Here is a 26,862-nt window from a genome sequence, read left to right on the forward strand (position 1 = left end):
CCTGGCAGGCACAGCGACACTAATAAGTCAGGACATAAGTACAGCAATGTACATTAGTGTGGAGCCTTCAGCATGCACATAACGACACTTGTTTGCAAAACGTGAACAAATATATTTGTGTATTTCAAATATACTTGAACACATGTATACATATTTTGGAACACGTGTATACATCTTTTGTACTTATAAACTATGTAAGGACTTTTGGTTGATTAAGATTGATTGACTTCTGAATACGACCAGACTTTGCTTCATAGTATGTAATAAGAGTTATATAAGTCAATCAAATGTATTGATTAATTTGAACAAATGCAAAAAAGTCGACATGTGCTGAACCGATGTATACTAGTTATCTGTTTTTTTATGACTCATCTATAGCTATAATGGCATGTTATACCCCCTAAAACAGGCCCGCCTTTATCAGCCGAATTATTGGTATTTTTCTCTGATTCAAAAATACATATACAAGTAAAATAAGTAATAAAACTATCATGCAATATGAAATATACACATACAGTAAAAAGAATGAATTCACCGAGTGCCACTATGGAACCCAAAGTAACAATATGTTTTACACAAAATTCAATTATATACATACAAAATAAAATAATGAATTTCTGTACAAAAACAAAGTCATTTACTAGTTACTGGGGCTTCGGTCACCTCATTTACTGAGTGCCACTATGGAACCCCAAGTAACAAGAATTTTGCTTTCAATGTCACTTCATGTTTTGCTTTCACTACATGTTCCCACCAGGTAAACATGGTTATGTTCCTGCATGTTTCCCTTCACATGGAGGGAAGCCACAATATGTCCCTGTCCCAAGCATGAATTAGAGGTGATGGTAACTGAGACACAAACATCAGTGGTGATGCATTATGCTCCTGCTGCTGAACCATATAACAATGGGAATCGGTGCACTGCTCTGGATTTCCAATCCACTCAACAAAAGCCAGCTCGTGGTTGACATCTTTGGAAGAATACAGGATAAAGTACCTGATGATCCCCACAAACAGGCCCTGTGGCAGATGGCATGACACAACACTGCACGCTTCCCGCTGTTGCTGGTTTCGACTCTCCAATGATGTGCCCCTGTATCTCACCTCCGTTGGTCCAATGGAACGCCGAGCATAATTGTAGATGGAAATGTCCTGGTTGTCCAAAGGCCGTCCAAACAGTTGCTCCAGAGCACGGTGCTCCACTGGCGACATCTGTCGATGTGCTGGTCGATGGCTCCCATGATGCAGAAATTTCAACTCGGTCAAAGTTGCAATCCCATTAAAATACAGTTCCTTATTATCACTACGTTTGATAGAAGATCTGAGAAAATCCCATTAGGGTCATGTCCAGGTGACCTTTGGAAATGGCCAATCGAATTGCTACTTGCAAAATTTTGACAAAGAATTTCAGGGACGAAATAATTTGAAATAACTGTCAGAATTATTTTCGTTTACGTAGTCATCTCGCCCAAAGAGCACAATAAAGCTAATCGTATATGCATGTTGGGTCGAAATATCGCTTACAATGAATGTGACAAGGTGTAGAAAATGTATTTGATATGAAGACCACGTGGTACAGAGGTCATCTGGACGTGACCCCCTACGGGATATTGTCAGATCCTTTATATAACGGAGTGGTTATAAGGATCTGTATTTTAATCAGATTGGTCAAAGTTGGTTCTGGTCTGCTGTTCCAGGTAACCAGCACACTCCAGCATTGTCAACAACCAATGCACCTGTAAAGTAAATTGACTGTTTCAATAGGTGCATTATATCATCCTTACTTGTTAAGAAAAGTTATTAAATATATATTATTCTATGCGCAGATGTCCATTTAAGAATTTATTGTCGCTGTAACTCCTTTTCTAAAATCCTTTTCTTTATTAGAAATACTCTAAACACAATATCTCAATTTGAAAATACTTCAAACCTAATTATTCAATGATTATCAAACCTTCCAGATAAAAGTGAAAAGCTTATTACCAAAGAAGTGAATGTATTGAAATTCATTTTAGTTCAATTCTAAAATTTTCTTATTATCACAGGACTAAGATCACAAAACATCTAAAGTATTTACCTCCATCTTCTTCACGGCATTAAGTTCCGGATTTCTGGTGTTGGTAATGCACTGGGACAAGGTCTTGTTGAAGCGTTCATACGGGAACATCCAAATGCTTGAATTTCTTGCATGCTGACAAATATTAAATATTAAATTACATATATCTATTTTAATTATAATTTTATCATCATTATATCACAACATATTTATCACATTATATATATATATATATTATATTTTCAATGCAATAATATTTAGATGATCATGAAAATCTTTAGTATAAATATTTACCCGAGTAGCATATATGGTGAAAGCCTCATTGGGACAGCTGCTAACAAATCTGTTGTCTGACCGCTCCTGTGCACGAACCTTGCATCCATCTTCATCGCCGTTCAGAAGCTTGGTAATGTGTTCTGCAACAACCTTGAAACATAAAAGATTAACATGTTGCAGTACTTGACGACTTAGGTGTCATTTAATGAATGCAAAGTATATATAATGCTCTCTATCAAGACAAGGACTACTGAAATATTCTTGGGGATTGGAAAATGCACAAACACTCTGCCTGTGATAATAACAAAAGCCATGCATGGAAACCTTGAGAAAAGGCCATTGCAAAGGACAACATTTATAACACTAGGAAAGAAGTAGGAAAATTATTTTGTAATTATATGATAAAAAAAATTCTGCCAACCTTCAAAGCATGCATCGGTTCCACTGGTGAATGCTCTGTTTGCATATCCAGGTATGGCAAACGGAACCATTCACAGCTACCATATCTCCCATGCTCTTGAGCCACTGCGGTGAAACAGGTCTTGTTGTTAGCGCTGGAAACAAAACAAAATTTAATTAGTCTGAAATTTGATGCAATAAATGTTTTAAAAGCAATCCATTTTTAGGTCATTTGACCCAAAGGGTCAGGATGACCTATAGTCATCATGCACCGTCCGTCGTCGTCCGCTGTGCGCCGTGCGTAAACTTTTCATTCAAACAACTTCTTCTCAATAACCGTAAGGCCCAAAGTACTCATATTTGGCCTGTAGCATACTGGGATGAAGGGCTATCAAAGTTGTGAAAATAAATGACCTTGACCTACTTTCAAGGTCACAGGGGTCAAATTGGCTAAAATCTTTGAACGACTTCTTCTAACTAACCAAAAGGTCCAGGGTACTCATATTTCGCCTGTAACATGCTGGGATGAAGGGCTACCAAAGTTGTGAAAATTGATGACCTTTACCTACTTTGAAGGTCGCAGGGGTCATATAGGCTAAAATCTTTGAACGACTTCTTTTAACTAACCGAAAGGTCCAGGGTACTCATATTTGAACTGTAGCATGCTGGGATGAAGGGCTACAAAAGTTGTGAAACTTAATGATCTTGACGTATTGTCAAGGTCACCGGGGGTTAAATAGGCTAAAATCTTTGAACGACTTCTTCTAACTAACCAAAAGATCCAGGGTACTCATATTTGGCCTGTAGCATGCTGGGATGAAGAGCTACCAAAGTTGTGAAAATAAATGACCTTGACCTACTTTGAAGGTCGCAGGGGTCAAATAGGCTAAAATCTTTGAACGACTTCTTCTAACTAATCAAAAGGTCCAGGGTACTCATATTTGGCCTGTAGCATGCTGGGATGAAGGGCTACAAAAATTGTGAAAATTAATGACCTTGACGTACTGTCAAGGTCACCGGGGGTCAAATAAGCTAAAATCTTTGAACGACTTCTTCTAACTAAACGAAAGGTCCAGGGTACTCATATTTGGCCTGCAGCATGCTGGGATGAAGGGCTACCAAAGTTGTGAAAATAAATGACCTTGACTTACTTTGAAGGTCGCAGGGGTCAATAGGCTAAAATCTTTGAACGACTTCTTCTAACTAATCAAAAGGTCCAGGGTACTCATATTTGGCCTGTAGCATGCTGGGATGAAGGGCTACAAAAGTTGTGAAAATTAATGACCTTGACGTACTGTCAAGGTTACGAGAGTCAAATAAGCTAAAATCTTTGAACGACTTCTTCTAACTAAACGAAAGGTCCAGGGTACTCATATTTGGCCTGCAGCATGCTGGGATGAAGGGCTACCAAAGTTGTGAAAATAAATGACCTTGACTTACTTTGAAGGTCGCAGGGGTCAAATAGGCTAAAATCTTTGAACGACTTCTTCTAACTAATCAAAAGGTCCAGGGTACTCATATTTGGCCTGTAGCATGCTGGGATGAAGGGCTACAAAAATTGTGAAAATTAATGACCTTGACGTACTGTCAAGGTCACCGGGGGTCAAATAAGCTAAAATCTTTGAACGACTTCTTCTAACTAAACGAAAGGTCCAGGGTACTCATATTTGGCCTGCAGCATGCTGGGATGAAGGGCTACCAAAGTTGTGAAAATAAATGACCTTGACTTACTTTGAAGGTCGCAGGGGTCAAATAGGCTAAAATCTTTGAACGACTTCTTCTAACTAATCAAAAGGTCCAGGGTACTCATATTTGGCCTGTAGCATGCTGGGATGAAGGGCTACAAAAGTTGTGAAAATTAATGACCTTGACGTACTGTCAAGGTTACGAGAGTCAAATATTCCAAAATCTTGAATTTTGAACTTCCTCTCAATTTCTACTAGTGTGATTAAGCTGAAACCTGCATGAAATGATCCTGACATGGTCCCGACCAAGTCAGTGTTGTTATATTTTATGTCGATCCAAAATCCAAGATGGCTGCCACAGATGATCCATGATGGCTGCCACAGATGCCATCTTGAAAACACATTTGAACTTCTTCTCAAGTTCTACCAGTGCAATTTAACTGAAACTTGAAACATGAAATGCGACTGATATGATCTTGTCAAAGTGTTGTTGTATCTCTGGTTGATCCCAGATTGAAGATGGCTACCATGACACCATATCTAATTATTTTCCTATGCAGCTATTGCCAAGATAGTCAGATGACCGTTAAGGCCCTTTGGGCCTCTTGTTGATATACCCGAGATTAATCCAAATAGCATTGTGGTTGTTTTCTTCGACCGTAGTGGCGCTGGTAAATTAAGGATTAGTCCAGACTGGGCCAGATGCTGTAGTTTCCTGCTGTTATGTTGTGGTGGAAGGGATTGAACCCATTAGAACATTATGATAGAGCAATGGCATCTCTCCCAACATCCTCCACAAACTCATTCCAGGAGACTCATGGAGGTCTTGAACAAATCTGGAAGGCCTCGGCTTTGTTGTCTGCAGCAGTCTAGCCATACCAGAAATCTCTTTCAGCTGCTGGAGTCTGGGTCCAATGGGAATAGTGTAGTATCTAGAAAAAGAGATGTCACATATCATGATAGGTGTTATGATACAGCATCCTGTCAAAATAAGTCATTTAGGTGTGCTTTTCCTGTACAATTGTATCAATCTCATTCTGAAAGGATTTTATCACATTATTGAATATAGAAAATTTTCAAAACATCTCAAAGGTTAGAGCTTAATTATTGTTTTTTTTCAAAATTAAAAAAAAATAACTGTCTCGAAAAAACCCTTTGCACTATGTCATGGTTAGTTATTGTGCAAATGTTGAGAATTGTTAATGCACTGTTAAGACTGTTGGTCAATTATAGACACCATTGAATAAAGCATTTAGGTAAAATAGAATAACAAAGACAATGATTTGATACTCATAAGTACACAAACAAACAAAGTAAACAGGACATAGTTATAATAATACATATAAATATGACTAAAGCACCCACCATATTACCCATAGATAGTGCCAATACAATGGGTACTGTTTAGTGTTATCAGTCTGTCTTATAATATTTACAAATTTTGTAAGAAAACATTTATATAACAGCGATGAGCAGGCCTAATATCAAATCTTAGCTACGCATAAATATATTATGGAACTTAATTCAGATTTATTTGAACCCGAGTTGCTTGGGACTGAACTCAATATGCATAAGTTAAAGCCATAACTGATTGAAAATGCAATTGTGACATTTTACATGTTAAAAGCCCATTACGTTTGAGAAACAAAAATTAAAAGTTTCTTTAAAACAATAATAATATACGAAAAAGTATATTGATAGCATAAGATGTCATGTCACCAACCAAATGTATATATCTGTTTTTAAAGAAATGCTATAAACCACGTTCTATGCTAAACGTGTATGCAGATCTACATGTGTACATACATGTACACGTATATAGCAGCCGATATCTCGAAAAATAAAATGGTAAAATAGTTCAATTTTCGTGCTGTGAAGATTAATCTTTTAATTTTCAATCGCTTTCATTCCATGGGCTGGTATGGGAAGTCTCATATTGGAGTGAAATTACTTTGAGATCATTTAGATTTATGAATACATATCGTACTGTAAATGCCGACCAGGACACATTGCACACGGCTTCGAGAATCCCAAAATACCCAAGATTTGATTTAAGATATTATAAAAAGTAACTATAAACTGATATATTTGTATGTCATAAACTAAATTTCAAAATTCCTGACGAAAAAGTTATCCAGAATACGTGAATTTGGATCTCGGCAGTATTGAACGTAATGGCTGCCGTGCGCTTGTGGTAATCTACGCAAGCAAATTTTAATTTAACCATAAGCTTAGTTAGTCATAATCACACATCGTAAATGTTTTACTAATTAAGACTTAGAAAACACTACTTGCTTATTATAATATCAGTATGATATTTTGGAGAACCTGGAATATAGTTTGTAATTTCAAGCTGATATTTGCAATATGCTGTCAATGTTTATACGTAATGGCGACCGTATTTTTGGTTTTTTTTTCTCGTGGCGGTCAAAAATGGTGTAGAAACATAATAAATTATATGAATACCATTATCTGTATCTCTACATATGTCTATTTGCACTTTTTGATAATTGAAATAAAGCAACAGTTCTCGGTTGCCCAAGGATATAATTATGAGTAACTTATATGCATATATATATGCATAAATACGCCCTTGGATTGCCGTACTATTTATTACTATAAAATATGAACAAACATATTCCCACTGTGTTCATATGTCCGGTGGGCGTGACCTGATATTTTTTGTTCTGACCAGTGTGACATCAGCGAGGACTCCGCCCTCTTATCACTTGGCTCTACGAGATAAGCCCCGCCTACTTTGTCAATCAATGCATCCGTCACCTTGACAATCACTCGTTCGCCACACGCCAGCTGTCAGCAATACATTTTAAAAATTCATCAGAAAATATAATAATTTTGCCAAATTAGATTAAGTTGAATTAGCTACTGCTTATAAGACCATGACTTTTAATAATCACACCAATATTGCAGTATCCAATCACACTCGAAGTCGTAAAACTTTCATGACAAGTTGAGTAATATCGGTATTTTAACGATGATTGGTGTAAGTTCTAAGTTAACCCCCTTCCCGGTCGCCTATAAAGTGTGTATTATGAACCCAGTCGTACTTCCGAGATAATCTATCTTTTACAACAATAATAGGCTAATTATTAGACCTACCGTGTAGCCGTATCTCTGCGCCCTCCACAGAACATACAAGACCCCTCGTCTGCGAACATGAACTTCTCACATTTACAAACCAGGTGCTCTTTGCGTTCCACCAAAAGCTCTCTTATCAAATTCTCCCTGAAAAAAAATAAAAACATAGTATAATACATTGTCAATTTCAAAGAAGTATGCTCATTTCGTAGCTAGATCTCTAGGCTGCCAGACGATAGCATGCATGCCCCATCATATTGATATTCCACCGGAACTTCACTTCACCGACTTCACGTGCTGATAAGAGAGAGTTCAAGTAGATTTAGGTCAGATGTCGCTTTAGATCGGTAACATAGGTGATGACGGAAACATGTTATTATAAATTGTTGTGTGGTCAGCGTAATGCTGTAGTACTGAAGAATAGATTAATGCTTTAAAAACTATAATTACTTACATCTCGTTGATGTCTTTTGGAATTCTACTTCCAGGCGACGCTATGTTTTTCGTGAGGGTGATGAGCTCGTTCATGTCGTCAATACTGCATCCATACTTGTTTCGGTGCTAAGAAAACAAATAATATTGTTTATAGATGTAGGCCTGGTATTGATTTGCTTTAAAATACGTGTCCCATACCATCACACAACTTCAGAAGCAGTTTCTTTAATTCTTAAAATCCACAAAGGATGTTTAAGTCATCTATGTCCTTATCTATGCTTAATGATTATTACAAGAAGGAAAGTTAAAATCAAAAAGAAAATACGACACATCCTAAATAGCGCTTTCGTCTCTACAGAATTTTGTTTTTTTTCTTACTAAAACTTTTAATAGATGTTGTGTATCAATAGATTGTAAAAATATCAACACATGTGTTCACGTTATTCATACACCCACACACCACACCTCAAACACATATATATTATATATAAGCTTATATATCATAAAAGTGTCAGTATTTAAAAATAACAATTTCCTCTCTCAAACAACAAAAGTAAAAACTCATCGGAGATTTTTAAAAGTCAGATACCTTCAAAAATATAGCCATTAAGGTCAGTTGTGATATACTGGTATCCTCGTGTACGGGTTTCAGACGAGGATCGGTTCCATCCCATAGCATTTGTCCTAATGCTGTAATCGGTCTAGATACCTAAAATATGCATATTAATTACATATTGGTGAGAACAAAAGTGACATTTTTCTTCCGAATGAAAATATTTCGTTTGATATTTTCCGGCACAATATGGGCCAATCAAAGCACAGCATTAAACAGTGAAAATATAGTTTTGGCGGGATTTCTTTTTAGAGTAAGTGTATCTTTCAAGGATTTAACATGCACTTTTTTTATTTCATGTTAATTTTCATTCAAATTTGCACCCCACGTGTTGACCAATATTCGTTTGGGTGGCACTGGCGAAATAGTTACTGATTAGATTTAAACATTTTAACACATCATTTACAAATGGGATTAGACACAAGTTTTAAACTTATAATCAGTCTTCACCCGTAAAAAATAATGTTGATATATACATATGACCGCAAATATGATTGAATAACGTATCGAAACTAGCTTCAAAATAATATTTACAACGAAGTTCAAGCATGATGAAATTTCCCTGTACCCTCATGTCTATATGAAATAAAATAATTGTAATTACAGAATCGATTTGAAAATTACATCATTAAATGAATACAATCTCAAATATCAAATGTCAAAATGCACATTTGTTAAAACTACAGGAAAGTATAGTAATAGATATATTCAACGGTAAATTTGTATAGGATCCATCCTAGTACATGCCTATGTATCAGCAATGAAAAATTACGAACTGCTCGATACGGATTTATGAGACCATAAGCAAAGAATGCAATAGGATAGTTAGGATACAAGTTAAACGATGACATATTTTAAAATTTAACTCTATGACAAATACAATTATGTGTTAATGGTTCTTTTTCATATGCATGCTTTATTGTAAGATATTTGTAGCATTGTTCTTTCAGAAACTTTCTAGCGGATATAGTATGGCTTCTTGTCAGTGTTGTTTCTTTTGTTTGTTCTCTATCCGTTTTGCACCTGTCTTTCAAAAATGCATTCATCCGTTTCGCATACTGCATGGAATTTGCAATCCGTTCCCCCAAATACCATCTCCATCACCTGTCTTTTGTTTTCGCTACTGACACGGTAGGAGGCATTACGTAATGTATAGACTACCTGTTGTGACGATCGCTCTACCTGTGACAAATCCATCCCTTTCATCCCCATCATTTTTTGTTCGGTTGCATACTACCTGATACTAAACTGGTATTTACCTGGTCAAGGTACGAATCTAACTACTTGGTGTGTGACAAATCCATCCCTTTCATCCCCAGCATCTTTTGTTCGGTTGTAAACTACCTGATACTAGACTGGTATTTGGTGTTTATTAACACGCGTGTAATCGCCCTTGACCAATCGCGTCGGCGTTTTTTCATCACGTGATATACTGTTTTACTCTCTTATATAATCGGTTTGCCAGCACCAGCATCATTCAGCATCTCCACGATGAGTCTTTACAGAGTTCTACAAAGTCTGTATGACGACAACATTTTCACAGAGGAAGATATACTTACCACAGAGAAAACTCCCACACGACGAGAGACAGGTTTCACACCAAGTACAGGTATGTATATTTACTTATTGCATTGTAATTTTATACTACAGAATGGTCATTGGTACTTAAAAAATGGCGAATACACATTTTAATATAAGTATTAAAAATTGGATTAAAACGTCTGTTTCGTTTAAACAGTATGTTTCATGGTGCCTTTCTGCATGCTACTTAAATTCAGAAACAGGTATACATATATAAGCTCTATATATAGTGATATAACCTATACATTTGAGAATAAATCTAAATTCTTTGTGAACAAATTATTCATACTCTATACAAACAGTTCTTCCTAATAAATGAAGATTTAAATGATTCTAAAAATATTATGTTTTTTATTTATTTATTTATGATTTTATTTATTAAACAAGAGGCCCAGAGGGCCTGTATCGCTCACCTGGTTTGTAATGCCAAGTAATGTTCTGAATATAAGTTCATTGTTTCTTTTCTGAAGGAATTTTGATATTTACTTCTAATTCCCCTATTGGGCCCCACTCTTTCTGCTCCAGGGGGTCAAAGCCAAAATTTATACGAATTCTGTTAACCCCAAGGATGTTTTTGGCCAAATTTGATTACAATCCATGCAGAACTCTAGAACAAGTAGCAATTTTTAGGATTTACCTCTATTTCCCTTATTGGGCCCCGCCCTTCCTGCCCCCAGGGGGTCAAAGCCAAAATTTATACGAATTCTGTTAACTCCAAGGATGTTTTTGGCCAAATTTGATTACAATCCATGCAGAACTCTTGAACAAGTAGCAATTTTTAGGATTTACCTCTATTTCCCTTATTGGGCCCCGCCCCTCCTGCCCCCGGGGGGTCTGAGCCAAAATTTATACAAGTTCTGTTCCCCTTCCCACAAGGATGTTTCTGGCCAAATTTGGTTACAATCCATGCAGAACTCTAGGACAAGTAGCAATTTATATGTTTTACCTCTATTACCCCTATTGGGCCCCGCCCCTTCTGCCCCCGGGGGTTCAGAGCCAAAATTTATACAAGTTCCCTTCCCCTTCCCCCAAGGATGTTTCTGGCCAAATTTGGTTATAATCCATCAAGAACTCTATGACTAGTAGCGATTTAAAGGAAATGTTGACGGACGGACGGACGACGGACGCCGCGCCATGACATAAGCTCACCGGCCCTTCGGGCCAGGTGAGCTAAAAATGGGTACTTACGACTTTCTACTTTTAAGTTGGTCCCTTTCCTAACAGATCATATTTCATCAGTAAATTGTTTAGTTTTGTGTTAGAAAACTAGTTATACACTCCTAATTGTGGCCAATCTAATAAAAATTAGTCTTGTAATTCCGCTCCACTACGATACTCTATTACGATACTCTACATTAGACTCCAATACAAGGATTGGAGACTAATGTAGAGTATCGTAATGTAGCGGAATTACAAGTCTAATTTTAATTAGATTAAATTGAGGCATAAATGTAGTAATTCTTTTCTGTTCTGCTAGGATCGATAATTCTCAATGTATTAACTTTTGAAATCATTGTAAAAAGCATATCATTACTTTTTTGAATGTCCTAATAATTTAGCTGTTAACCAGTGATTAATGACAGAATTTGATATATACTCATTAATTTGCTGCTTCTTGGTGATACAAATTTGGCTTTGAAAATTTATTACGAAGTACATATAATTACTGGTAAAAAAATATGTGAAATCCAACAAAAGATTGTGATATGTTATAAACTTATTATTATATCTAAATAATAGGGTTTTTTAATATTTAATTTGCATTAGATAACTAAGTCGTCACTAATACGTTGATTGTAACTAGTATCACATCACTATTATGTAGATTTTAGATATTCTTGATGATTTTTTTCTCTTTTCTATTTTTCAAATTTAAACTATCTTCCTCTCCTTAACATATTTGTTCAGTTCTATGTACATGTACTGTTGTAATTGAAATATTATACTGTGTATACTCATATTAAGCGAAAGGTCGGATACGCCAAAACTTTTACTGGACTGGGTTGCAGCAAGATGTTCGCCAGTATGTCTCTGGGTGTCAGAAGTGTGCTTGTCGCAAGGAAAGGACAAAGAGACAGGCTCCTATGCAAACTGAGGAGACCGGATATCCGATGGAGAGGATAGCAACCGACATTATGGGCCCATTGCCAGAAACAGGAAAGGGCAACAGATATATCCTCGTTGTAGCTGACTACTTCTCAAAGTGGACCGAGGCATACCCTATGCATAACATGGAATCAGCTACCGTGGCGACATTGATAGTCGAAGAGTTTATTTCCAGATTCGGTGTACCTGACACCTTACATTCCGACCAGGGTAGGCAATATGAGAATACCCTCTTTCAAGAAATGTGCAAGTTACTCGGTACTAGGAAAACCCGCACCACAGCGTTTCATCCAAAATCAGACGGGATGGTTGAGCGATTTAACCAAACACTGCAGCAGATGTTGAGTGCATATGTCCAAGATCATCAAAAAGATTGGGACAGCCATTTGCCATATGTACTGATGGCATATCGCTCTGCTATACACGAAACCACAGGGTTCTCTCCAAACATGTTAATGTTTGGGAGGAAAGTATCCACACCCTTAAGTCTGATCTACGAGTTGCCAGAGGAAGCCAGGGATGTTCTTCGGAGTGAGTGGGCTTGGCAATTACGTGAAAGGTTGGAAGAGGCACATAGACAAACGCGTGCTTTCACGAAACAGTCCGTACAGAGGCAAAAGCGGTACCATGACTCAAAACTTCAGTGGGATAAGTTTGAACAGGGTGACATGGTGTATGTGTATTTTCCTATGAGGAAAGTGGGTAAATCTCCAAAGCTGATGAGCTTTTGGAAAGGACCATACACTATTGTTTCAAAGTTGTCCGAGGTCACCTACAAGGTTCGCCGTGGCGATGGAAAGATCCTGGTAGTCCATGTTGATAGACTCAAGAGATGTAAGTCTCAGGGACTAGGGGAACCAGCTGTTGGACAAGGTTCTGTCCAAGGTAGTCAAGATACAGCTGTTGGACAAGGGTTTTGGGAAGGTGATAATGACAAGTCGGTCATGAGTGACACTGATGAAATCGAGTGTCCAGACAAGGGTCCGGGGTTTGAAGTTGTCGAGGAGTGTACTAGGTCAGGGAGAAATACTAGGAAACCTTGCTGCTGGAGCAGGAATGATACTGGAGAGCTGGGTTCTCCACTTTTATAGTCAGCATCAACCAATCAGATTTCAGCCAATCAGAATGCACCATTGCATTATACTCAAGCCAAGCTGATACTGTTGATCAACCGAACCAGTGCTGATATAAGTAGGTTATGGTCTTCAAATGAACCATTCAGCTATATATACAAAATAACTTAACTGTGGGCGACCTATTTCTGTCACATTACCCACGCCTCCGAGCAAATGCGTCCCGCATTTTTTTCTATGGTAAAATATATAACTCAACAAAATAAAATCTGTTTCCAAGCTTTATCTCATGCATATGGTTACTTCACCAATACAATAAAAACAAAGGTATCAAGTTTCTTTTCTCTTCTTTTTTTTCACTCAAAGAGCAATTACCATCACTTTATACAATCTGTAAATTTGATCAGTTAGTCGACGTACTCGTCCCACTCGGTGATTTCCTCTGACACAATCTGCATTCCGTCCACAAACTTGGTGGTGGTAACCTTGTTGGTCCTTCTACGAGGCTGAGCAGTTGTTTGAGTACTGATGCTTCGTCGATCACCCTGGCTTTCCATACACTTATCCACAGTACCCCTGGTACCATCCTGTGTAGGTTTAGCGGGAGCGGACACCGATGCTACCGATCCCTTACTGCTACAAAATGTATCCTTTTCCCCTAACACAGCCGGACTGAGGAGAGAAATCAACGATTCCTTCGGCAAGAAACCGCCCCCTTCATTGGTTTTGCAGCGTTTAGGAGCCGACACAGGCATGGGACGCGTGGGCTTCGAGAAAGTCCTACCAATCTCAAGATCCCTTGACTCATGATCAGTTCCACTTACAGCACCCGTGAACTGCGGCAAGGAACCTGGATCCGTCCGGAGCCAATCACTATCATCTCCTGTGTCGTCCTTTGGCGAGGGACCGTGCCTCCGTGCCACATGTCGGTTTAACAGGATCTGTCTTGCGGTGGCGAAGTCAGTGTGGGCACTCAAACTGCTTCTTCTCCCTGGTCTCTTTCCCGCACATTATCAGATGAGTTTCCCAAGCCTCCTGTGTTCCAAACCTTGCGAAGCACAGTGGACAGACCATGCCAGGTTTCCTCTTTGTAACCTTGGTGTTTGGCATTCTCGCTGAAAGTATACGAAAGCGAAATTAGTTACACATTGATTTCCAGAATTATACATTGTTATGTACAGGTATTTAACAATCTTCTGCCACCTATCTACAGAACATAGTCAGAAAGCCACCCAGGTTTCCTAGTATTTCTCCCTGACCTAGTACACTCCTCGACAACTTCAAACCCCGGGCCCTTGTCTGGACACTCGATTTCATCAGTGTCACTCATGACCGACTTGTCATTATCACCTTCCCAAAACCCTTGTCCAACAGCTGTATCTTGACTACCTTTGACAGAACCTTGTCCAACAGCTGGTTCCCCTAGTCCCTGAGACTTACATCTCTTGAGTCTATCAACATGGACTACCAGGATCTTTCCATCGCCACGGCGAACCTTGTAGGTGACCTCGGACAACTTTGAAACAATAGTGTATGGTCCTTTCCAAAAGCTCATCAGCTTTGGAGATTTACCCACTTTCCTCATAGGAAAATACACATACACCATGTCACCCTGTTCAAACTTATCCCACTGAAGTTTTGAGTCATGGTACCGCTTTTGCCTCTGTACGGACTGTTTCGTGAAAGCACGCGTTTGTCTATGTGCCTCTTCCAACCTTTCACGTAATTGCCAAGCCCACTCACTCCGAAGAACATCCCTGGCTTCCTCTGGCAACTCGTAGATCAGACTTAAGGGTGTGGATACTTCCCTCCCAAACATTAACATGTTTAGAGAGAATCCTGTGGTTTCGTGTATAGCAGAGCGATATGCCATCAGTACATATGGCAAATGGCTGTCCCAATCTTTTTGATGATCTTGGACATATGCACTCAACATCTGCTGCAGTGTTTGGTTAAATCGCTCAACCATCCCGTCTGATTTTGGATGAAAGCTGTGGTGCGGGTTTTCCTAGTACCGAGTAACTTGCACATTTCTTGAAAGAGGGTACTCTCATATTGCCTACCCTGGTTGGAATGTAAGGTGTCAGGTACACCGAATCTGGAAATAAACTCTTCGACTATCAATGTCGCCACGGTAGCTGATTCCATGTTATGCATAGGGTATGCCTCGGTCCACTTTGAGAAGTAGTCAGCTACAACGAGGATATATCTGTTGCCCTTTCCTGTTTCTGGCAATGGGCCCGTAATGTCAGTTGCTATCCTCTCCATCGGATATCCGGTCTCCTCAGTTTGCATAGGAGCCTGTCTCTTTGTCCTTTCCTTGCGACAAGCACACTTCTGACACCCAGAGACATACTGGCGAACATCTTGCTGCAACCCAGTCCAGTAAAAGTTTTGGCGTATCCGACCTAGTGTCTTGGTTACTCCCAAATGACTAGAGGTTTTACTGTCGTGGCAATCCTCTAAGATATTCCTCCGGCTAGACATTGGTAACCACCACTTGATAAGAGGAATCTTTTTTTTCCTTCCAGACTCTGCACAAAACACCGTTTTTGATAGTTAGTATATCCCATTGTGCCCACAAAGACCTGAGTACCCGGCTTTGTCCCTTGACCTTAACAAAGCTTGGGCGCTTCCCTTCCTTAATCCATGTTTTTATTAACATGATGTCAGGGTCTTTGTCCTGCAGATCTCCCAGAGTCTCTTCCTGTTTAACATGGTTTGACCCATTAGCATTCACGGTGTTTAACCTTGTCTAATATTTTCGGCTGGTAGCCACATTGTCTGCAGGGAATCCGGCTCAATGCATCAGCATTTGCATGTTGTTTACCAGGGCGATGGCGAATCTCTATGTCCTGTGAAATTATCACCTGTATCCACCTTGCGACCTGTCCTTCAGGGTTTTTAGTTTCCAATAACCACCTGAGTGCACTGTGATCTGTCCGAACAACACATTTGTGTTTGTACAGGTAATGTCTGAAGTATTTCAGAATGACTACGACGGCTAACAGCTTGCGTAGGCAATGACTTTTTCCTTGCCATCTATGGTCTGTGACAATACAGCTCCGATCCCAAACTGACTGGCATCTGTGTCCAAAATAAATGGCATTGCAAAGTTTGGGTGTGCCAGGATTGGTGCCGTAGCAAGTCGTTCCTTTAAGCTGTCAAATGCCATTTGACAGTCTTCTGTCCACACGAAGTCGGTTCCTTTCTCCGTGAGATGCATCAGAGGTCTTGCTATCACTGAAAACCTTTCAATGAACCGCCTGTAATAGCTACACAGGCCTAAAAATGACCTGACCTCGGTGACGTCCACTGGAATAGGCCATTCCTTGACCGACCTTACCTTGTCCGGGTCAGTAGACACCCCGTCACCTGATATCACATATCCAAGGAAATGTACATTATGTTGGAATAGATGACACTTCTTTGCCTTTAATTTTAGTCCCGCCTATTGTATTCTCGCGAATACCCTGTCTATGTTCTCCAAAGCCTCTTCAAATGTTCTCCCAAAGATCACCACATCATCAATATACACCAGGCAAATGTCCCAGGCCAATCCAGATAGAACCGTGTCCATCAGTCTTTCAAACGTAGCTGGACTGTTGCATAAACCGAAGGGCATAACGTTGAATTCGTAAAGTCCTTTGCGTGTTGCAAATGCCGTTTTCGGTTTGTCCGCCTGCTCCATCTCCACTTGCCAAAAGCCTGAGAACAGGTCAATGGTTGAGAACCATTTACTGCCAGACAACCGATCTAGCGTGTCATCCACCCTTGGTAAAGGGTATGCGTCTTTGACTGTTAACTTGTTAAGCAACCTGTAATCCACGCAGAACCTCATGGTACCATCACTTTTCTCCACCAGGACAACTCCTGATGACCAGGGACTGGTTGAAGGTGAAATTACACCTCTCTCCAACATGCTATCAACCTCCCTGTCTACTTCCTCCGCAGCATGGTGTGGGAGACGACGCGGTGGTTGTTTGACTGGTTTCCTATCCTGCGTGTCAATGGTATGTTTGATTACATTTGTCCGACCAAGGTCCTTGTCTGAGCTTGCAAATAAAGAGGAATATTTCAGTAAAAGAGCTCTAGCTTGTTCCTTCTCTGATTCTTTGAGATTCTCCGAGGTCCTTTTGTACAAATCTTCCATGTGCTTAGGTAACTCATTGCATTGCTTCCCTGTTCCCTTGTCAACAGTATCCAACACTTTCGCAATAGGGCTAAGTGTTGCCACAAATGAATGTTTGTATATTCGTTGGGTATCCGTTGTAGGGTTAAGTAGCCTTATGGGAACAGTAGAACCGGACCTGACCAGAGTTCTTGCAACAATTCCCCGTCCTGAAGCTACGAATTTGTCGCTGGACTCTATCATGCATTCCTGTTCAGGTAACAGTTCGACAGTTTGATAATGGACCTTGCCTTCACATATTATTTCAGACCTTGGGGGTAGACTCACTGTGTCACTCATACACACCCTAAAGCATCCTAGTGACCCTTCAAGCTGTAGTGACTTTTCTTGGCCTACAATGGTCAACTTTTGTTTGGCTACATCCACTACACTTCCGCTATCTTTCAGGAAGTCCAATCCAAGAATCCCTTGTAGTGAAATATCTACGACTACAACTGTGCATGCCGCGTGATACTCGTCTATTTTGAAAGTAAACCTTTCTCCATTTGTTGCTACTATCTTCTGATACACAGGTTCCAATGTTACCTGTTGCTCACTGGAGATAGACTTGTAAAAGTCTTCAGACATGAGACTTACTGTAGCTCCTGTGTCCACCAGCATTTTTGCACTTAGTCCATGAACACTAACGTCCACAAATAAACCACTTTCGCTGATTACTGGTTTGTCTTCAGATACACCCTGTGCTTGAAGTACTGTAGGAGTATTCTTACTATGTGCATTGTTACTTTCTCCCGTTGTAGACTGTTCGCCTTTTGCCACGGGTAAAGGAGACTTTTTATTTTCCTTGCAGTCTCTCTTAAAATGTCCTGTTTTGCCACATTTGTAGCATCTTGATCCCTCACGTGGATCGCGTTTTGACCAGGTGTTCTTCTTATGACCTGTATTACCACCTGTCCTTGTCTTGGATTCTCGCAGCTCTTTTATCTCCTTCTCCATGTTGGAGATTGACTCTTTAACTGAGGACATGAATATCTCCAGTTCACCTGGTAAATCCTTTTCTGCATAGCTTTCAGAACATTGTGCCTGCCGTGCATATCCTTTACTACTACTTCGGCGTTCTTTGTCAGCTCTGGTAAAAGCTTCTGTTTCCACAGCGAGTGCCACAGCTTCGTTAAGTGTCTTTGGTCGGGACTGCTGGACCCTTAACCTCATATCAAAGTCAATGAGGGCATCGACGAAGTGGTCCCTAGAAATCATTTCCGCTATGTCCCTTGTTGCCGTAGGGTATGCTAAATGTGTTAAGCGTTTTTTATCCCTTCACCTAACTCCGGTAATGTTTCCGAGGTCTTCAGTCTCCGTTCCCTCAGCATAGAGCGATACAGTTCTGTTTGGTTATATGGCGCAAAACGTGATTCCAGTGCCTCTGTGAGTTTTGCATAACTGTGTTTATCACCACTTTGCAGATTCCCCAGTACTGTTTGTGCCTGGCTTCTAAGGGACGCAGCCAAATACAGACCCTTCTGCATGTCGTTCCATGAATTAATCTGTGCACAAGCCTCGAAATGTGCCTTATAGTCAATCCATGATCCAGTACCATCAAACGTTGCTGGCTTGATATGCGACTTGCTTTGTGTAAATCCATCAGTCCTTGTTTGACCTATGTTATTATCCTGCGTATGCCGTGTGTTTGCATCCATGGCATGATCACCACGTCCATCTCGTTGTCGAGGTCGTCCAAGTGTATAGGCACTGTGTACTGATGTACCCTTGTACATATCCCCAATATCCGCCATACGACTGAGTCTCGGCATCTCGCCATGAACACTTCCCCCAGGACTAAATAACACTGCATTGTCCTTTTGTGTTCCATAAGTCTTCCTGTCAACCGACCCTCGAAATGGTATGTCGATATGTGGCGTACTGCTACTGATAGGACCTAAGTTCATCCTCATGGTTGATACACCCGAGTCCCTTACCGTAACCTCGTCATCAACCTTCCTATTCGTAGACAATCCATGGCTGAGTTGCGCCACCTCCTCTTCTAGCCTACTAATTTCCTGAGTCATATCCATATTAAAGCAATGAAATACTAATTACCAAAAGAAACAACTGGATATCACACAAATATCACAAATAACAGCTATCTGTATACTAGGTATGAAAATACCTGTTCAACAATTTGAATCTAACATAAAACACAGATGTATAAACAACCCCAATCCGACCGCTTGCCACCAGAAATTGTGTAACGTGTTTGAGTTCGTACCAGGTCTTTTCCTGGGTTGGGGTGTTAGCGGTAGCAAATATATACAAAGGAACCGCTGGTCTACCTTGACCAACACATAACAAATCCCTATGACATGTGAACAAAGAAAGAAACATGCACTGTGTACCTCACAGTTACTCAATGAACAACATACAGATAGAAAGAATTATGTACTAAGTGATCAAACAACAATAGCCTACTATACACTGTGCCAGCACTCTGTACCTATGCACCCTGTACTGCTGTGTACTCTGTATCTGTTAACCATGGACATCTATGCACCCTGTACTCTGTGCCTGTGCACCCTGTACTGGTATGTACCATGTGCCTGTGCACCCTGTACTGGTATGTCCCCCTGTGTCTGTGCACCCTGTACACTTACACACCCTGTACCCTGTGCCTGTGCACCCTGTACTGGTAGGTACCATGTGCCTATGCACCCTGTACTCCTTTACACCATGTGCCCTGTGCCTGTGCACCCTGTACACTTATCCTCAGTACTCTTAGCACCTGGTATGCCTTGGGGGTAAACAAACAAAAAATTGTTATTGCGACAGCGCTATATATAGCAGTATCCACTTGAAAAGCTGGAGCAGGAATGATACTGGAGAGCTGGGTTCTCCACTTTTATAGTCAGCATCAACCAATCAGATTTCAGCCAATCAGAATGCACCATTGCATTATACTCAAGCCAAGCTGATACTGTTGATCAACCGAACCAGTGCTGATATATTCAGCTATATATACAAAATAACTTAACTGTGGGCGACCTATTTCTGTCACACTACGTTTGATAAGAAGATCTGAGAAAATCCCATTAGGGGTCATGTCCAGGTGACCTTTGGAAATGGCCAATCGAATTGCTACTTGCAAAATTTTGACAGTGAATTTCAGGGACGAAATAATTTGAAATAACTGTCAGAATTATTTTCGTTTACGTAGTCATCTCGCCCAAAGAGCACAATAAAGCTAATCGTATATGTATGTTGGGTCGAAATATCGTTTACAATGGATGTGACAAGGTGTAGAAAATGTATCTGATATGAAGACCACGTGGTACAAAGGTCATCTGGACGTGACCCCCTACGGGATATTGTCAGATCCTTTATATAACGGAGTGGTTATAAGGATCTGTATTTTAATCAGATTGCTTGTCAATATTTATTACATCATGAATACTTTGATATTATTATCGTTTTGTTTCAGCTATTTCGTCTCAATTCTTGCAACCGAGAGAAGTAAGCAGAGTGTATCGTTCTGAGCAGATCGGAAATTAATTCCAACCATGAACATATGCTCGGACAGCTAAAATTTCTGAATGTAAGTACTGTATGTATTTGTTGACATAATAAGTTCTGATTTAATCTTCCCATACCAGCTTATAAGTACACATTGTTATGTGTCACAGAATAATTAATAAAAAAGGTTGCAATTGAGCTATTTAGATCGCTTTCCTTAATGTAATAGGTCTTATTATTATTTTTTTTTTTTTGGTTTGTTTTGAAAAAATCACTAGTATATGACAAAGTTCAAAATTAATTTAACACGTTAATTAAATAACACATTACTTCTTTTATTACATAATTTGTTTACACCAATCTATATATTAAGAAATATAATATTTTCAACTATTACACCGACCGTTCAATAAAACCTTGTTATATTGCACGGTTCGAAGTTATATTGCACGCTTCCATGGAAACGTTATATTGCACGGTTCGAGATGTTATATTGCACGGCTTTAGGAACACCTCGCTGTTGTTGTCTAGTTTTGTAGAAAACTTCCGAGGAATTGCGAGTAACAGTGAGTTACGTTATTATGACGTCACAAAGGTTCACGCTCAATTTCGCGCTGGATTTATAGATCTCGAATCAAGCACGTCATGTAGACGTTTACTGTACCGAGTAAAGGACGGACACGATGAATGTATTAGATCAAAAGGCTGCAAGCAGGTCTAATAATGTGAAAACAGACAATAAGACACCCAAACCGGTGTTACAACGTGACGTACGTGGGCTATACGTCAATCTTCAATAGGATATTAAGTGTTTTTCCGTACGGTACGGTGTTGATGATTTTGTTAAGTGATTGTCGTATTCGTTTTATAAAAAAATATTCAACTGAAAAACTGGTGATTATGTAATAAAACAAATATTCCATGGTTACAGTGCACAGTAACCCATGAAATATTTGTATAATGGCAGATATGTATGATTGAATATTCAAATGTTCATTAATAAAAAACAACTTGTATCAATATTTCCCAGTATCATAGACCTTAATCTGTATGGTAACTATGAGACATATGTATGGAGTTATAAAATCTGACTGAAGTCAGGGATTCTCTGCTTTCAACATTTTCTTAAAATATCTTTGCTTTAGCATGTGAAACTCATCATGCACTTGTAAGAATGCTCAAATCTCCTCTTGAATATTCAGGGAAAATTTACTTTTCAAATATGAATTAAATCAATTTATTAACAAGTTCAACTGTACATTTACTGTTTTATGATAATTTTAATCGAATACTTAACAAAGTTCTCAAAAGTTTCATTATTGAATTTATTTTTTAGTATTTTTGTATACAAGTCAAATCATAATCTTTTTATATTTACTAGGCAGCTATAAGGCATGCTCAGGATCTTTCTGGCTGCTCATCACTGAAGGGATACAACTTCCAAAGGATGGTCACTGAGGTAAATATTGATACCAAATTATTGATTTAACAATCAAAATCAATATAACAGAATTAAAAAAAAATGATTAAGAAGTTTAAAAGGTATGTTAATTTAATCAATAACCCAATATCTATGCCTATGAACACTACTAAGAAAAATACTGATGTAACTTGTTCCTCACAATATCGCGGTGATAAAAAATTACTACTTTTGACATTCAGATTTGAGATTCTGATGATAGTTAATAAACTATGATATGCTGGAAGGTCAGTAATTAAATATAAACATGCACATAAATTGTAATTTTAATACTGTATATCACAATCAACATAATGTTTGAAATGCTTATTTTACAGTTGAAAAAGATGATTCCAAATTTGGATTTCTCTGACAAGGAGGTTGAGAAGGGTCTGAAAAGGAAACTTTCTGACAGAATTAAATACTTAAAAAAGAGGATGACACCAAGGTAAGTGTAGTAAAATTGACCATACCAATAGGACATACCTTTTGACCAAATAAGTATTCACTACTTTATAATTATAAAGTCCTCCTTTTTCAAGGTATCAAAGTTAACTCTAATTTTAATTAAAACAAGACTGATTTATATGAATACCATATAGAATGTCATTTCTTTTCCTTTGTAAATTGAAATATGGTTACCTCTCACACTTCTGCATAATCTAGTTTAAATCATTTCTCATGTTTTCATGTATAACTTTGTAATTTTAAGTATTTGCATAATGACTGACAAAATACAGATAGGACATATCATAGACATTTTTTATTTGAGAGAAATGTGAAATACCAATTTTCACTTGGATTTGATATTACGTCTTTTTTATAGTGATGAAGAATATATCAAGGAAAAAAAAGATCATAAGCCTTCCAACAGACACCTTGACCGGAATTTCCAATTCTGACCTCGTGCCAGGGTAAGTATAGGTTTATATTATACATGCTTTGTTTTAAAAAATGATTAACATAGTAGGATTTTTGACTTGTTCAATTGATGATGACGATATTGAAAATAATCAATGACCATTATCTTTTAGAATATTACTTTCTTTTGGCATTGTTAAACGTTATGATTCACTCTTGAATATACCATAAAGATAACCTTTTTTAGTGTGTACATGATAAGATTTTTTGGAGCCATTTTTTTGTCACATGGCACAATTATCATGACTTTTAAATGATGACTGTTTATTTTCAGGATGCAAGTGTGTTTGTTGGACAGACTTGGTTTTGCCATTGGAAAGGCAACCGTTGTGACCTATCCAACAACTGACCAATGTAAGTGTACAAATACAGTGTAAATTAAACATAACACACATAGATCATGTGCCAAGTCAACTGCTTGTAATTCATTTGAACATCATACAGAGTTTGAAATAAAATGAAAATACAAACAGTTTGGCTGAGCAAAAGAAGGTCTAACAGACAATATCAAATGAGAGTTCATTTTACACATAACGATACAAAATTCAAAGAAAATAAAGGGATAATTTGTCTGGCATTGCATGCGCATACATTTATAACTGAAGGAATGAGCTTCAGATGGTTGAGCTGACTCCCAGGAGACCTGAGGACAACTTATTATAAATAACTGTGTAGAATGTACAACAATATCAGATTTGATTTTGAAAAAAGAAACCCTGATCTTAACTTTGTTAACATCTCATTTACAGATATCAGGGATCAGGAGACGTTGGATGTAAATGACTGGGTCAGCCTCATTATAATTATGAAAAAACGTGGGTCAAGGATGGATGTCATGCCATCAAGAAATGAGAAAAGGTCATGGGAGGTCATCGGCGTAAGTCTACTAATACAAACTGGCTCAAAAGCTATATGAATGTTTTACTTTAAAATAAAAACAACACTTGGTCGTCATTGTGAAAGCAGAGCTTGGAATGATGCACATATGTGATCTTGCTTTGACAGGATGAGTAAACATTGAAGGTTTTCAGTCAACCATTCTTGTGTCACCTAATATAACGTTCATCTGATCCTCTTGTTAACATTGCTTTTGCAGAATTTATTAAAGGATACACAATCTAAATAAAATGCAACTTGTACCTGGTAGATAGTTTTATAGATATGTTTTATGAATCAATGAATCTAATTCAGATTCCAATTTGTTTTCATAGAAAAACTGTTTCATCACATGGCCAATGGCAATGGTTGCCCATGTTGACGAGTATGAAGAGGTAAGTCATCTTAATTTTGTAATTAATATTGCAAAATACTTTCCCAATCGGGCACGTTTATAATGACTCTTGTAGTACTGTGTTTTCTTTCAAAATTTGTGTTCGCTTCACCCACATTTTTAACCTACCATTTTGTTTACATTCACTTAATTTGTGCAGTGCATATTGTAAGGTCATTTAAGTTCAATGATATTAATTATATCACTTTTAGTCGTCAAATCTGAACGGGGTCGTTTTATCATGCGGAAAGATGGAATTTCCTTTATAATTATTTGATTTTGACATTTGCACAATAACTGATAATTGTATTTAGTAAGGTATCTGACACATCGTAAATATGTATTTTATTCAAATTTACATGATATATTTAAGTTCATGTCCCTTTAATCATATATTAATTATCTAAAATGTTTTGTTGTCTCTCTCAGTAGCATTTAAAAGATAAAACTGAAATTCTCAGTCAAATACATCTCTACAAATTTTGATTTATTTCTTTTGTAACAAACATCAAATTTCAAACTACATGTATGTGCCAAATTTTGGACCTATATATTGGATAATACTCAAAATCATACTAATTTTGATTTTATTGAATTTGCAGCAGATAGCCCAACAGGTGAAAATATTAAAAAAGAATAGTAATGGGAAAAGGGCAAAACGTAGTTTGCCATTTAAAGAAATGTAAGTATAAAGTGTATTTAAAAATCATAAGTTTGAGTTAAAACATTTTTTTTTCATCACATTTTAATATAAATTATCCAGACATTCCTAGTGTCGAGATTAGAGATGTTTGAGCATATATTGTATTTTATCACAATAAAAGAATTCTAGAAGAAAGCTTAAAGAAAAGATTAGAAATTGTACCAGGGTCTGCTCCATATTTTGTTTTATATGTAAACATACAATGTATCATTCAGATTTATAATATAGTTAGTTATGGTTGAAACAGATAGACCCTAGAATCTTTGTACAAGATTTGTTTTACAGGATTTGTTTATTTTCCTTTGTTTTCAGACCTCGAGCAACTACTCCAACGGAGCCGACCCCCCCCCCCCAACTAAGGGAGTCAACCCCACCACCAATGGGAGCCACCCCCCCAGGGAGCCAACCCCCCCCACCAAGGGAGCCACCCCCCCCCCCACCAAGGGAGCCGACCCCACCACCAAGGGAGCCAACCCGCCCACCAAGGGAGCCGACACCCCCACCAAGGGAGTGGACATCCCCACCAAGGGAGCCGAAACACCCCCAAGGATGGCAACCCCCCCTCCAAAAGAAAAAAAAACCCTACATCTAAAAGTCAGCTACAGCAAGTTATCTTATAATGTTGATAACAACATCAATTTATCACTGTTTATTTGTAATGGTCATTTTGAAGTGTTCAATTAAGCACCATTTGTTTTTCAAATCAATTTTTTCTTGTAACTTTTTCTTGTACATATAACAGAAAATGGAATGAAGTACATATAACAGCAAATGGAATGAACTACATATAACAGCAAATAGCTGCAATACAATTTTATTTGTTGGTGAAAGTAAGTGAAATTAGTTCCACTATACAAGAAGACACAACATGAATATACCGCAGTGTCCCGAAACACGCATCTCGCACAACATACACGCAACACACCGCATACATGGGAGGCCGTCCTTACATGACCATAGCTGTTAATAGGACGTTAATAAATCAAACAAACAAACAAACAATCATTTGAAATTGCTTCTGTTATAGAATCCACCAGTATGTAGCTGTTGATTTTCCAGTTAGTGGTAAATCCAATCAAACTAAACAGTTTTATGGCCAGGTGAGTGCGAAGTTTAGTATTGTTTCCTTTTAGTCTAGTAAAGATAGGGTTTTACCAAGGAAAAGAGTTGCCATTAATTAAAATTTTCAAAAGTATTTTCTTGACCCCAAAAAAATCAGAAAAAATAGGGATGTAAATATTTGCTTAATTGGCCAACTTTGAAGCCAAATATCAACTTAATTGAAATCAATACTGGGAAAAAGTATGACAATCTGAAAATTGCTTAGTTCTGTCCTTGTAACAGCCTTGTTAAGTAAGAAATTGTAATAATCAACAACATTTTGGTGGTATCTTTTGTAGTAAAATTTGTTTGTTAAAGGCTTTACAAGTAAAACATTTTACTTTCACTAGCTGAGATAACATAGTTGCTCAAAGTTGGTATGTTGGCATTTTTAAAGTCTATTTGAAGTCTTCTTTATGCAATTAGTTTTCATTTAGTACTGCCTCAAG

General features: G+C 38.2%; 2 protein-coding genes across 2 annotated transcripts; one reads left to right on the forward strand and one right to left on the reverse strand.

Annotated features, from left to right (window-relative positions):
* Positions 1–1,475: 1,475 nt before the first annotated feature.
* Positions 1,476–3,477, reverse strand: LOC138306089 (uncharacterized). Its single transcript, XM_069246441.1, has 4 exons — positions 2,754–3,477; positions 2,351–2,482; positions 2,078–2,191; positions 1,476–1,736 (listed from the first exon to the last, which is right to left on the reverse strand). Exons 1-4 carry the CDS (start codon positions 2,796–2,798, stop codon positions 1,656–1,658), a joined length of 372 nt encoding a protein of 123 aa, XP_069102542.1. The 5' UTR covers positions 2,799–3,477; the 3' UTR covers positions 1,476–1,655.
* Positions 3,478–20,343: 16,866 nt separating this feature from the next.
* LOC138306087 (uncharacterized) lies at positions 20,344–24,932 on the forward strand. Its single transcript, XM_069246439.1, has 7 exons — positions 20,344–21,041; positions 22,341–22,418; positions 22,757–22,866; positions 23,245–23,332; positions 23,614–23,693; positions 24,089–24,216; positions 24,551–24,932. Exons 4-7 carry the CDS (start codon positions 23,247–23,249, stop codon positions 24,671–24,673), a joined length of 417 nt encoding a protein of 138 aa, XP_069102540.1. The 5' UTR covers positions 20,344–21,041; positions 22,341–22,418; positions 22,757–22,866; positions 23,245–23,246; the 3' UTR covers positions 24,674–24,932.
* Positions 24,933–26,862: the final 1,930 nt, after the last annotated feature.

This window comes from Argopecten irradians, chromosome 13 (assembly GCF_041381155.1).
Source record: "Argopecten irradians isolate NY chromosome 13, Ai_NY, whole genome shotgun sequence".
Lineage (NCBI taxonomy): Eukaryota > Metazoa > Mollusca > Bivalvia > Pectinida > Pectinidae > Argopecten > Argopecten irradians.